General features: G+C 38.9%; 1 protein-coding gene across 1 annotated transcript in view; it reads right to left on the bottom strand.

Moving 5' to 3' along the window:
- arhgef10la (Rho guanine nucleotide exchange factor (GEF) 10-like a) overlaps positions 1 to 13,874 on the bottom strand; it is a 159,487-nt gene that overhangs the window by 11,463 nt on the left and 134,150 nt on the right. The window contains exons 23-24 of the mRNA XM_060858048.1: positions 13,322 to 13,479; positions 7,716 to 7,858 (exon numbers count right to left, since the gene is read on the bottom strand). Of these exons, the coding sequence (XP_060714031.1) occupies positions 7,716 to 7,858; positions 13,322 to 13,479 (301 nt within the window). The remainder of the gene's footprint in view (positions 1 to 7,715; positions 7,859 to 13,321; positions 13,480 to 13,874) is intronic.

Raw genomic sequence — 13,874 nt, 5'->3', positions numbered from 1 at the left:
AGCATTGATGTTGTCGCATTTCCATAATTACTTGCCATAAATCCGTTCTGCTAAAAGTTCAAAATAACGTTCAAAGAAAAAGAAAAGGTGACAATTTAAATCATCACTTAATGCTGTACATACACGTAGAACCTCAAGCTTGAAACATAATTAATACCAACAAGATGTGAATTTAGTTTAGATGTGAATTATAATGCAGTTATTAGACGCCTCCTGATGATCCAGAGATGGGATCTCGCGCTCTCTTATTGCCGTGGCTAGGGTTCGGTTCCCAGGCAGGAAGCTAGCCCAGCCACTGATGAGCTAACTCTCAGTGCCAGTCGCAAGCCCAGATAAAATTAGAGGGTTGCATCTGGAAGGGAAACCAGCAGCAAATCTAATACAGTATGTGGACCATGTGATCCACTGTGGCGACCCTTAACAAGAAGCAGCCGAAAAAACACAACACAACATATCGCAGTTATTAGACCTTCTCAAATGATGTGGAATTACAGGTCTTAATGACTGATACAGTACATAATAAACAAACCTTTTCCAAGAGTCTAAACTGAGCTTCATCAAACACTGACAAGAGCTTAATTAACCCATATTACAGTATTTGGACCTTAATATGACGTGTTAACAAAAAATAAATAAATAAAGACAGACGGTTGGATAAAAAAATCTCTGGGTGAAAAAAGGCTATAGCGTAAATATCACATTAACATCGCCTCCTCCATTAATTTACTTTTAGCCAGCAGTTAGTTTAGTCACTACACTAAACACTAATGTGTTATAAGTAGGCCAGAGAGGCCTGGAGACCAATGAGAATCAACAAACTGACATAATTGGGACATAGTACTTTATAAAGCTCATTGAAGCATAGCAAAACTCTGTAATCTCTCTCGCTCTCTCTCTCTCTCTCCTTCTCTCCCACACCTTCTCATTTGTTTCCCGGAAAAGACAGCAAGCACGACGCTGCTCCATAATGGCATCAGCGCCTTAAAAGACATGTATCTACCGCCGTTCCTTCCACACACACACACACACACACCACCCCCCACTGTTGTTTACTCTCTCCTGCTGAACCCAAGAGCGAAGATTTGTTTGTACACATGAAGTATAAAAATCCTCCACTGACAGCAGGCGAGTCTGCGTTTGGCAGCATTAAGTCTGAAGAGCGAACACACATAAATGAGGTGCTGTGTAGAGTGACCGAGGGCTTGTTTTCCTGAACCACGTTCCTGGAATAAGTGGCACTACAACACATTATTGCTTGAAGCCCTATGAGGCCGGTCTCAGATGTGCCACTGGTCATTTTCGCCTTATTGGAGACTCTCTGCAAAACTACTCTGCAAGACTCCTAATGAGCCTGCAAGCCATGCTGGTTCCAATTTAAACACATTTAACTTCTGGTCTTCTCCATAGTGCAGTGTTTACAGCTAAGTTACACAACCAAAAAGTTTCCACAAAGTACAAAGTTGGTAGCTGGAATTAATTATGGCTTTAGATACGATATGGGCTCAGATATAGGTATGGAACCCAAGCTACAGAAAGAACAATAGGCTATTGACTTTTTTTTGTGCAAAATATGTCATGGCCATTTTATACACTCTTTAAAAATAGTTCAATTGGGTTGTAGATAGAACCCTGGGGTTCTGTAATTTACCAACAGAAACTTTTCTCAAAAAAAAAAATGTTCTATATAGAACCCTCTGAGCAATGAACCTCTCATATTATAACGGTTCTATAATTAAGAAAAATGATTAAGGTGAAATCAGCAGTGCTCTTACTTTAATTATCTCTATGTACATAATACTGGATTTGTCAAATAATTCACTATCACTCACTCACTCATTTTCTACCACTTATCCTAACTACCTCGGGTCACGGGGAGCCTGTGCCTCAGGCGTCATCGGGCATCAAGGCAGGATACACCCTGGACGGAGTGCCAACCCATCGCACGGCGCCCACACACATTCTCATTCACTCACGCAATCACACACTACGGACAATTTTCCAGAGATGCCAATCAACCTACCATGCATGTCTTTGGACCGGGGGAGAAAACCGGAGTACCCGGAGGAAACCCCCGAGGCACGGGGAGAACATGCGAACTCCACACACACAGGGCGGAGGCAGGAATCGAACCCCCAACCCTGGAGGTGTGAGGTGAACGTGCTAACCACTAAGCCACCGTGTTCCCTGTAAATTCAATTGAATTGTGTTATTAATACTGTATACAGTTGTTGCACCAACGCTTCCAACACATACAGAAATCACAAGCTAAACAGTATTTCATTGTTAGTCTAACTGGTTAAATGTGAAAACACGCATCTGTGGCAGCCGAATGCAGAAAAGAGAGAATTCAAACAACTCTCACAAATTCTCACCAGAACGTGCGTCAGTCTAGTGAGACTGAAAAAGCTTTTTGAACCGAGAAACAAATGATGATCCGTCTCGGGTATTGTCAACTGGTGAACTGGGATCTGGATGTGGACTCAGCAAAGTACTGCAGCAGATCAAACCATGTACTTGAAACCATGCTGTGACATAACTGGTAAATGTATTTATAAAATGGCTGTAGTTTTGTAGACAAGAACCGGCTCAGCTTGTGTAGCGGATCCTCTGTTGCGGACATGCGAGAGCACAAAGCGGCTCATCGGACTTGAGACTAGCTACCTGACTAAAGACATCAGCTTTTAACACTATCATAAATTTACATATGAAAAAAAATCTTCTTAAGTTATGATGACTATACAGTATTTGGTTTAAACAAAAGAAATGTCAAGTACCTCAGGGGCTGACTTTGATGGATGACCAGTTACATTTGTCCAGAAAAGGTTTGACTGCGTAGGTCTGAAATAGATCTAACGGCACATAATCCACCCCATCACCTCAAACATAAGACACATGACAGGTTCTAGGGTTCGGTTTATCAAGGAAATCAAAAATGAGCAGCAAAAAAGTGGTGCACAGAGTTCTGGTTTCCCAGACAGGTCCACGGGAAAAGAAGAGCCTTTTAAGACCTTCTTGTATAATGAGGAGGAGACGTTTAACAAGTGCTGCCCTAATGAGGTACAACAGAACTGTACTTCTCCTTATCGGGCCTCTGCATGCAGGCCCCTAAGGTCCATCACTGAAGAGCTCCCACTGTGAGTTCTCCGGTGCAAGGGTGATGGAGATTAGTTAGCAGGGGCAATTCAATGAGGGGGAACAACACTGTGCTCTCCTCTATACACCATCAGATGGGGATTAGCACCTGTTCATGTGCGCCCTTGCCAAAGGCAGCTCCTTTTGTTTGAGTGCAGGGGAGATGAGGGAGACTTCCTTTGATGGGTTTTCTCTTTTAATTGAATTGCCCTGACAGCGGGAGAATTTCTCATTCTGTCTCTCATCATGCATATTGCTCTCTACTCTGTGAATAAAATTTGGCTTGATTCTTTTCTCGGCTCGTAAATGAATATAAGTAAAAACTGCCACCCGAGGTTCCTTATAGAGATATATAATGTTGGGTTGTGTTTTGTGTTCACAGACGCGTGGCTAGTACTATAACAGTAGTCATTCCGGGGGCATCAGAAGGGATAAATGCGAATGGCTTTAATCCATCTACTCTACTTCAAGATCTTAAAACAATTTATTTACTCAAAATAAAAATAATAAAAGATAATAAATGTATCCAGATTGTTTTATATTCACTATATTTGGCTAAACCAAATGCTACTGAGAAGTATAATGCCCCTTTTACACCGAGGCAGTTTGACTGCTGGTTCGGAGCCAGAGCCTAATTTAGAACCAGTTCTTTCTTTTTCGACAGGCAAAGCACCGGCTCTGAACCAGGAAAAGTGGTTCTTAAGTAGCACCAAAACGTTGCTGGTCTAGACTTAAGAACCGCTTGTGTCAGGGGCTGTGGGCGGGGCTACCGTTAGCACATTTGATAATGTACCTTAAATATACTAATGTTTAATACTGTTTAATGTTTTGCCGCGTTTGGATGCCAATGTAGGTTCGCAAATCCATGAGCATTAACAGTAAAGCAACATCCGCCATTGTTGATGTTGTGTTTGTGTTTGCTGCTGCTGCGCATACAGTGACGTCAGACTCGGCTCTGTGATGGCTCTTTAACCGATGGAAAGACAAACCGGTTCTAAGAAGGTTTGCCAGTGGAACCAACTTTGAACCAGCACCAGCACTAGCTCTGAACCAGCACCCGGTTCTTTTTGGTGGAAAAGGGGTAGAAGACTCTCTGAACAGTTGTCTTCCTGGTTAATTATTCAAGTTGAACCATTTCTACTCTACAACCCAACAAAATATCTAAATATGCTGCTCAGAAGGGGTCTTTAAACTCCTAAATGCTTCTTTAAAATCCTAAAGGGTTCTTGCTAATAAACGATAAGTGTCACTACATCAGTTTACGACACTACACTACTTTAAAAAGAAATTTATAAGGAGACCAGAGAAAGCGCTTAAGAATACTACAATGTATATTCATTTGGTTGTGTTCTTCTGCTTATCTCCGTCAGGTACCTCTATCATAGAGAACTCTTAAATCTTCTACGTAGAGTTCCTAATCATCCAAAGAATATTTTAAAGAATGCCTGGCTTAAGAATGTGGGCATAAACCAGGTTGCTTCCTTACATATATTTTGGCACAAGGAAACATTTAGAATGATGGTATATTTTGTCCTGTACTTCCTGACAACATTATGCAGCACTTAAAAACAAATGGAAACCAATGCTTAAAAAGCCTTGTTTCTAGATGTTCTTCAATCCTGAAGCCTTTGCACAATTATTATAGTTATTATTGTATTATTAATAACTAGTTTGTTGTAATAAACTAAACAACTGTAGTTTGCTCTACAGTATATAAAACCCTTCAAGATTCGACAGTGTATACTCATTTAATTCTTTTTGTCTGGTAGCTCCATCTCACAGACCTCTCATCTTCTACAAAGAGCTCCAACCATCCAAAGAAAGAGCTTTAAGATGAACCTTTTGTCATAAGAGTGCATGAATCAGGATGCTTCCTTACATATATTCCTGCATGAGGAAACAAAATGATGTATATTTTGAAAAGGGAGAGAAACAGACGAATGAGACGGAGAAAGGGAGAGAAACAGACGAGTGAGACGGAGAAAGGGAGAGAAACCGACGAGTGAGACGGAGAAAGGGAGAGAAACAGACGAGTGAGACGGAGAAAGGGAGAGAAAAAGACGCGTGAGACAGAGAAAGGGAGAGAAACAGACGAGTGAGACGGAGAAAGGGAGAGAAACAGACGAGTGAGACGGAGAAAGGGAGAGAAACAGACGCGTGAGACGGAGAAAGGGAGAGAAACAGACGAGTGAGACGGAGAAAGGGAGAGAAACAGACGAGTGAGACGGAGAAAGGGAGAGAAACAGACGAGTGAGACGGAGAAACGGAGAGAAACAGACGAGTGAGACGGAGAAAGGGAGAGAAACAGATGCGTGAGACAGAGAAAGGGAGAGAAACAGACGAGTGAGACGGAGAAAGGGAGAGAAACAGACGAGTGAGACGGAGAAAGGGAGAGAAACAGACGCGTGAGACGGAGAAAGGGAGAGAAACAGACGAGTGAGACGGAGAAAGGGAGAGAAACAGATGCGTGAGACAGAGAAAGGGAGAGAAACAGACGAGTGAGACGGAGAAAGGGAGAGAAACAGACGAGTGAGACGGAGAAAGGGAGAGAAACAGACGCGTGAGACGGAGAAAGGGAGAGAAACAGACGAGTGAGACGGAGAAAGGGAGAGAAACAGACGAGTGAGACGGAGAAAGGGAGAGAAACAGACGAGTGAGACGGAGAAACGGAGAGAAACAGACGAGTGAGACGGAGAAAGGGAGAGAAACAGACGAGTGAGACGGAGAAGGGGAGAGAAACAGACGAGTGAGATGGAGAAAGGGAGAGAAACTTCTGAGGGAAGTAGCCCTATACATCCTGACCATGTTTGGCTCTACATACAACTGTGAGGCAGCTTTCACTACAATGAACATAATCAAAACTAAATATGGTTCCAGGGTCACTAATGAGCACCTCCACATGTGTATGAGAGCGGCCCTGACTCCATTCAAGGCCAGGGTTAACATCCTGCCAAGCTAGAGCTCAGTTCTCACTCAGATATAAAAGGGAAAGTTAAGCACTTTATTTAAACATACACAATTTTCACATTTTATTTATTTTCTCTTATTTTGAAATGTAGCCCTACTTTTATTTATTTAATGAGAAAACGTTATATTTATCTACAGTCATACATATGTTGTTCTATGTTACGTGACAATGAATATTGTCAAAAAGTTTTTGACTTGTACTGAATTTATTTGATTTGACAGTCAGGTATTGATTGCTTGCAGATGTCGATACAATTACTAGGCTACTTAAATATATATCACACTAACTAGTTAGACATTATGATCTTCTGGATCTTTCCTTCAAGAAATTTTCTCTTACTGGACATCTTTAAATTTTAGTTGAATACTGTGAGGATAATTGCATAAAACAATCTTTTCTGGTAATGTTGCAGACTGTCTGTAAAGAGTACATTGTTCTTTGTCCCCCACACACACATACGCATTCATTCTGCCCCCACACACACAAACACACTCTTGTCCCTTAATTCTCTTGTTCCCTAATTAGTCTTAAAACAGATGGCCCTGCAATAATCATTCCTTATGTTACCAACCATGGGAACTAAGGGAAGTATAGGTTCACATCCCTATAAGATCTGACTTTATTGGGGTAACTGAGAGGTTACCTAAACACAGATGCACACACACATAGCAACACACAGACCCACTACACCCTCCCTCTTCTTGAACGACTATATATTCCTGCTTTTCCTAATAAACTTTGGAACTTCTCTCTGAAAGACTTTGACTAGTGTGTTCATTGAGACTTCCCCGAGTACTCGCCGGGAACCAGAAACCGAGCAGAGGTTCGAGAGGCCGAATTTTGTTATCCTGCCCAGGCGGCAGATGAAAAGAGGGTTACCCTGTCCAAGCGACAGATGAGAAATTCCTTACAAATACCTCTTCTCTAGAGGATACACTTACCAAAGGCACCAACATTCTAGCTGCAGCACTGTATGAAGGCCATAGATGGAGTTTCAGAAATCAAGACTATAATTCAGTCCACCTGAAGTTCTAATTCAAGCAACACGCTTTTCTCTTTGTGGTTTTGAAAGACTGAAGACCGTTGATAGCTACAAAGGTACATATCAGCTACATGCAATGGCTCAAAATGTACCTAGAGAGGAACGGACACAATGTGGAATAAGACCGGGTTAACAAGTTAAGTGGAGATTAACAAGCTGATTTCAATGCTCTAGCACTGGAGGACCAAAAATATCAAGAGCATCAAATAATGATGAACAAAAAGTGTTTGGTTGGTGAGTGAGCCTAAAAAAAGGCTTACAAGCAGTTCCTTAGAGTGTAGTCAACTCTGTATTTAATTTGTCTCTAGAGAAAGATTATGAGAAGGTCCAGTCTATTTCATCAGCTGTTATGGTTTATACGTGACAGACAACAAACCCCCAAATGAGAGTGTGTGACCACAACAGCAATGGATGGCTGGGCTATAGCCTTATTGATCTTCACACACAATCTAATTTGTCCATCACAGAGTGCCAAGCATGTCTGAGTTATGAGTCGTACGATTCTGTATGCTATTTTTAGAAGGGAATGATAGAACAGCTTGATAAATGGGAGTTTTCAAGCAGAAACCTTACCCGAGTGGACAGGCTGGAGACGTCGATGACTGAGACGGAGTTGCCACAGCTGGCCCATACGGAGTCGTCTAAAGCCAGCAATGTCCGAACTGGCTCATGACCCACTAAGACTTTACGGAAAGACTCTGGGTTCCACAACTCACCTATACATCCCAGCATATAAACAGTTGAGATAAATTAATGGAAACGAAACATAGAAATAAATGTTAACAGGGGTGTAGGATAAAATGTTTAAAACCAGTCAATTAGCACTTTAACTTCAAATCAAATAGCATAGTCACTGAAAAGTACTGCATGGTAATTTGCTCAAGGCAAGTCACTTAAGCTAAATTGGTTCCATTAGCACTCAAGGGTATGTCTCTGTTTTTGTGAGCCAAATGAGGAACAGAGCTGTTTTATTTCTAGCAGCAACTCAAAACTAAAATGATTGTACCTGATGATGAAATCCTTATGTGGGCTGTATCTCATGACCTCACAAGCTGTTAATATTCTCCATAGTCAAGTTAATAACTATACATTTTGTAATGTAAAGTTTTCCCTCCAGTTTGCACTTTTTTCTCAATTATTCTCAAAATGAGGCAGATCTCTTTCTTTGAGTTCTAATTACAGGGTGCGATTAGATGGAATGTGTTGCACAAGCTCCCGCTGCACCTCCACGGCCTGCTAATGAAGTAAAATTAAATAAGGAAGTGTGGCGAGTCATTTAATTAACATTTTGAGTTGTTTATTTCTGCCTTTGAAACAGGAATTGGACTAACAATGCCTTCTGAATCTTTAGGTTAATTGCCTGGCATATTACAAATGTCAGTCTTTCAAATGCACACGGTGAAAATGTCTCATGGACACTTGGACATAAACAATGGCCCATTGGAGAGTTCTTTTTACCTCTTAGAGTGAATTTGTAAGGGAAAACAGAAACATCCTGATATGTGATCTTTAACAAGAGAGCTTTTGATTTCATGGTTCATTCATATGCATAGAACAGCACAGAACAGTATAGTATTTTACTGTACAATACAGTGCAGTATTAAATAGTAGCATACAGTACAGCATAGTACAGTATAGTATAGTACAGCATAGTATAGTATAGTATAGTATAGTATAGTATAGCATAGTATCATACAGTACAGCATAGTATAGTATAGTATAGTACAGCATAGTATAGTATAGTATAGTATAGTAAAGTATAGTATAGTATAGTACAGCATAGTATAGCATAGTATCATACAGTACAGCATAGTATAGTATAGTATCATACAGTACAGCATAGTATAGTGTACTTTCTTACTGTATTATACAATGCAGTATAGTATAGTATAGTATAGTATAGTATACTATAGTATTTTCCTGTACAATACAGTGCAGTATTAAATAGTAGCATACAGTACAGTACAGCACAGCACAGCACAGTATAGTATAGTATAGTATAGTATAGTATAGTATAGTATAGTATTTTACTGTATTATACATGCAGTATTATATAGTATCATACAGTATAGTATAGTATAGTATAGTATTTTACTGTATTATACAGTGCAGTATTATATAGTATCATACAGTATAGTATAGTTTAGTATAGTATAGTATAGTATAGTATAGTATAGTATAGTATAGTATAGTATAGTATAGTATCATCAGTGTTGTATAAAGTACTAGAAAGCAATACTTGAGTAAAAGTACAAGTATCGTACTAGAAAAAGACTTTGGTAGAAGTGAAAGTTACCTTTTAGAATATTACTCAAGTAAAAGTCTTAAAGTATCTGATATTTACTGTACTTGAGTATCAAAAGTCATTTTCTGATATTTAATGTATTTTAAGTATTTGAAGTAAAAGTAAAAAGTAAAATTTCTGTGATTTTCGGTAGGCATAAGAGCAGGGGCGGTTCTAGGATTTCATCTTTAGGGGGTTTTAGCCCTCAGTGAGAATTTAAAACAAGAAGAGTTTTATATGTTATATGACTACACATTAAGCCAAAAGTTATGGTATTATTTAATGGCAAAAGTGATACAGTATCGTATCGTATCGTATCGTATCGTATCGTATCGTATAGTATAGTGTAGTATAGGACAATGTACAAACCTAATTATAAAACTTTGCCAATTATTCATAATCTTTCAATATAATCATTATTAAGAAATCAAGGAATATTCTTCAAAAATGATTGTCATCATTCAAATAATCAGTGACAAAATGATGTCATGTGGACTGGCTTACTTTTAGCAGCTGCAGTTAATTACCACATCAATTATTATTTTATATTTACATTTAATGTTCTGCAACGTCCAGAAGCCATGTTACTTCATATTTATGTTGTAAAATCTACATTAACTAGCTGTCCCCTTTTTAGCCTTTCTTTATTTTCTCTCACCTCGACAAAAGAGAAACAATAGTGGAAAATGGTGGAAAATGTACTGACTAACTGTAGCAAAGCACTGACACTGGACAATGCTTTCATTCTTGATAAAATAGTCCTTGTACAGAAAGATTTACCATGTCAATAAATACAAATATTTTCTTTGTTAAATAACATTTGAAATTGTAACTTTCCACTTTAATTTCACCTTTTTATTTGTGTATCATTAGTTTGCTAATAAAATAGTGTATCTTGTGTAATTATTCATATTACATGTTTAGTAAGCATGCAGTACTTTTTAAGTTAGTTTAAGTTATAATGACAATTATATTTCCTCCCTGTATGTGTTTGATATTAAAATTTGTAATATAATTTATTCTTTATTTTATTTATGTTTTAGTTACTCTCTTACTCACTCATCTTCTACCACTTATCCGAACTACCTCGGGTCACGGGGAGCCTGTGCCTATCTCAGGCGTCATCGGGCATCAAGGCAGGATACACCCTGGACGGAGTGCCAACCCATCGCAGGGCACACACACACTCTCATTCACTCACGCAATCATACACTACGGACAATTTTCCAGAGATGCCAATCAACCTACCATGCATGTCTTTGGACCGGGGGAGGAAACCGGAGTACCCGGAGGAAACCCCTGAGGCACGGGGAGAACATGCAAACTCCACACACACAAGGCAGAGGCGGGAATTGAACCCCCAACCCTGGAGGTGTGAGGCGAACGTGCTAACCACTAAGCCACTGTGCCCCCCATGTTTGAGTTATTGGGTAACAAATATAGGGTTATTTATTTATTTATATTGAGCCATACACTAATATTAATTATTATTTTTGGTTTACCAGGCATGCAGCACCGAGGCCGTAATTAATCTTACTTTATGCTTGGGTGGAATTAATACTTTTAGAGGCAGGTAAACAGAAGTGATAAATTCATCACCCAATGGCTGCTTTCTCTGTCACCTGAAGATGACGGCTGACAAGCTGTAGGCTCTGGGCCGTCTGCCTACAGCTTAACATGCAAATGTATGCACACTCACACACCAAACACAGGTTGTCGGCTACGTAAGACATATGAGAATCCGAAATTGTGATGCGTCTGGTCACACACATCGTCATTACTTGACTTTTACTTACAGCAAATAAACGAGACACTAGTGCAAGCAGAAACGATCGTTTGCTTTCAAGAATGTAATACTTCACTAATGCAGAGCTCACAAATCATTTCATTACCTTATCTCTGCTTGTGAACTAAATACATAACAAGACTCGACCATTTTTCCATGCACTCACTTGTGCATACATGCTTTTAAACCAAAAAAATCCCAGAATATTTGTAGTCGATGAAAGAACAAATAGAACATGGAAACAATCAAACTCATTTGTAGTATTAATTTGATTTGATTACCCTTTTACTCCATTGAGTCCCTTTCATTGGCAGACATAATAATATAATCATTATCATGCTTAATTACCCTTTCCAGTTAGTGCTACATCTCATTAGTGAAAAGGAAAACATGCTGAGAGACAATGTCTACACCGGATTTATACCAATATAAAAAACATAAAATGGAAGCAGTAGGGAAGATAACATTACTGAGGATAAACATTTTCTGATATAGCGATTTTGGAACAAGCTTCTCATGAGCCCCATATTTATTAGAATAGAGTTTGAATGCACCAAATGGCAATAAATATGCTTACATTTATGGCATTTGGCAGATGCTTTAATCCACATTTATCCAGCTGAGCACTTAAGGGTTGAAGGCCTTGCTCAGGGGCCCAGGGTGGCAGTTTGGTGGCCCTGGGATTTAAACTCACAACCTTCCAATCAATAGTCCAACACCTTAACCACTAAGCTACCATGTCCCCCCTTATTTCATACACTTCCTATTCTAATAATTGGAAATCTAAAAATGCACCAGTTAATGTTGATGATTAAAATAAAACCCTAAATTTTATGCCATGAAGTGGCATGAAATCCATTATTTAAAAAAGGAAAGAATTTGACAGAAGAATAACTCTGAAATTTGAAAATGAGAGATATCTACAGCCAGGATGAGAGAAACTGATACGCTATACAACTCTAACCTGGAGACTCCACAGAGTCTGGCTTTATAAAATCAGTGGCGAGTCATGTGAAATCCTATTTGGTGTTTCAGAAAACATGTGGAAAAGGTTATCTTGCCTGAAGAGGCTATTTGACCTTGTCACAAAGCCCTATCTTTGGTGGAAACCCAGAACAGCTTATCACCCTGAGAACACCTTCTGCACAGTAAATCATGCTGGTGGTAGCATCATGTTGAGAATTACCCTTGGCCTCTTTGATGCTTTTTTGACAACTTGTTCACTCACTATACCACTGACGTACTATATTCTTAAATAACAGGTTACTGCTCAGTTGGAAGTTCAAAATGTAGGATAGATTTCTTTTGGGCAGTGGTGGATCAAGCGGTTAAGGCACCGGGTTGTTGAACGTAAGATTACTGTAGGGTTCAAGCCCAAGCACTGCCTAGCTGCCACTGTTGGGCAATAGAGCAAAGCCCTTAAGCCCCACTGCTTCAGGAATACTGTATCATAGTTGCCCATGCACTCTGACCCCAACCTCCTCTCCGCTTTAATGTACATGTGGTGATAATAAAGGCTTCAAAATGTCCTCATTTCATTTTTAAACAAATCCTCACTGACATTTTTGCACAACTTTGTCACAGACATGTTTTGTTAGCTGCTTGATCTTCATGATGTTATTTGTTCAAGTGTGTGATGGGACACTGCCCATTGTTCGACTCCATTCAACTAATTATGCCACTTCTGATGGCAACTGGTTGTGTAGTATATTGTATATTAATCCCCAACAGTTCAGTATTAATGGCTATTTTGTATAGGATCGTTATATTTAATCCTTATGAAGTCCGTTTCACTTCCACTACTAAAGATAGAAGGGGCATGGATAGATGGGGCATGGATACTTATACAATCCATCATATCTTTATTCATCTAAACGCATATTTAAACTCTAGCATTGGATTTTTTATTTTTCTCTTTGAACATTTTTTGTGTTTTACGTACCACTTGAAAATTAAGATTCCGATTCTGACAGGTTCAAAAAAAAAAATAAATAAATAAATAAAAAAGCAAAGCATTGGGACACAGAAGTGAGCACGGCATACACAAGGGCAGCCTTTGAAAAATTCAGATCTGACAGAATCCTATTCTGATTCTTATGTAAGACGTACCTTCAGGCGCTCTCTCATAGATGAGCAGCGTGCCGTCCCGCAGGCCTGCAAACAGGAAGTTAGAAGCGTGTTTGAGACACAGGACAGGAGAACCCAAAGTGTTCCGGAGGTCTAGAAGACACTGAGCTGATGTATCCATGCTCCCATAGACCAGAATACTGCGAAAAGTCAGACAAGAATAAGCTCAATAATATCATTAGCACCTGTTCAGTATTATTTATTTATTTATTTATTTATTTATTTATTTGATTTACAGCATTCAATTCTTAATTTTTTTTTCATTTCCTTGTTGCATATAATTTGATAATGTTAATTATAATATACATTTCTTTACATTTTTTTCTATCGTATTTCTAATTTTTTGTTTTTTAATATATAATAATTAGGATAAGTGTACAATTTATTTATATATTTTTTTTAATTAAATATTTTCTTTTATAAAGTAAAAGGAAGTCAAACTTCATTCAGAAGCAAAAATGGAAGAAAAGAACTCATCAGCTCATCACAAAAGTAAAAAAAAAAAATTATAAAACAAAATTATAAGAAAGAAAGA

This window comes from Tachysurus vachellii, chromosome 22 (genome assembly GCF_030014155.1).
Source record: "Tachysurus vachellii isolate PV-2020 chromosome 22, HZAU_Pvac_v1, whole genome shotgun sequence".
Taxonomy (NCBI): domain Eukaryota; kingdom Metazoa; phylum Chordata; class Actinopteri; order Siluriformes; family Bagridae; genus Tachysurus; species Tachysurus vachellii.
This window is presented reverse-complemented; position numbering and strand designations above follow the sequence as displayed.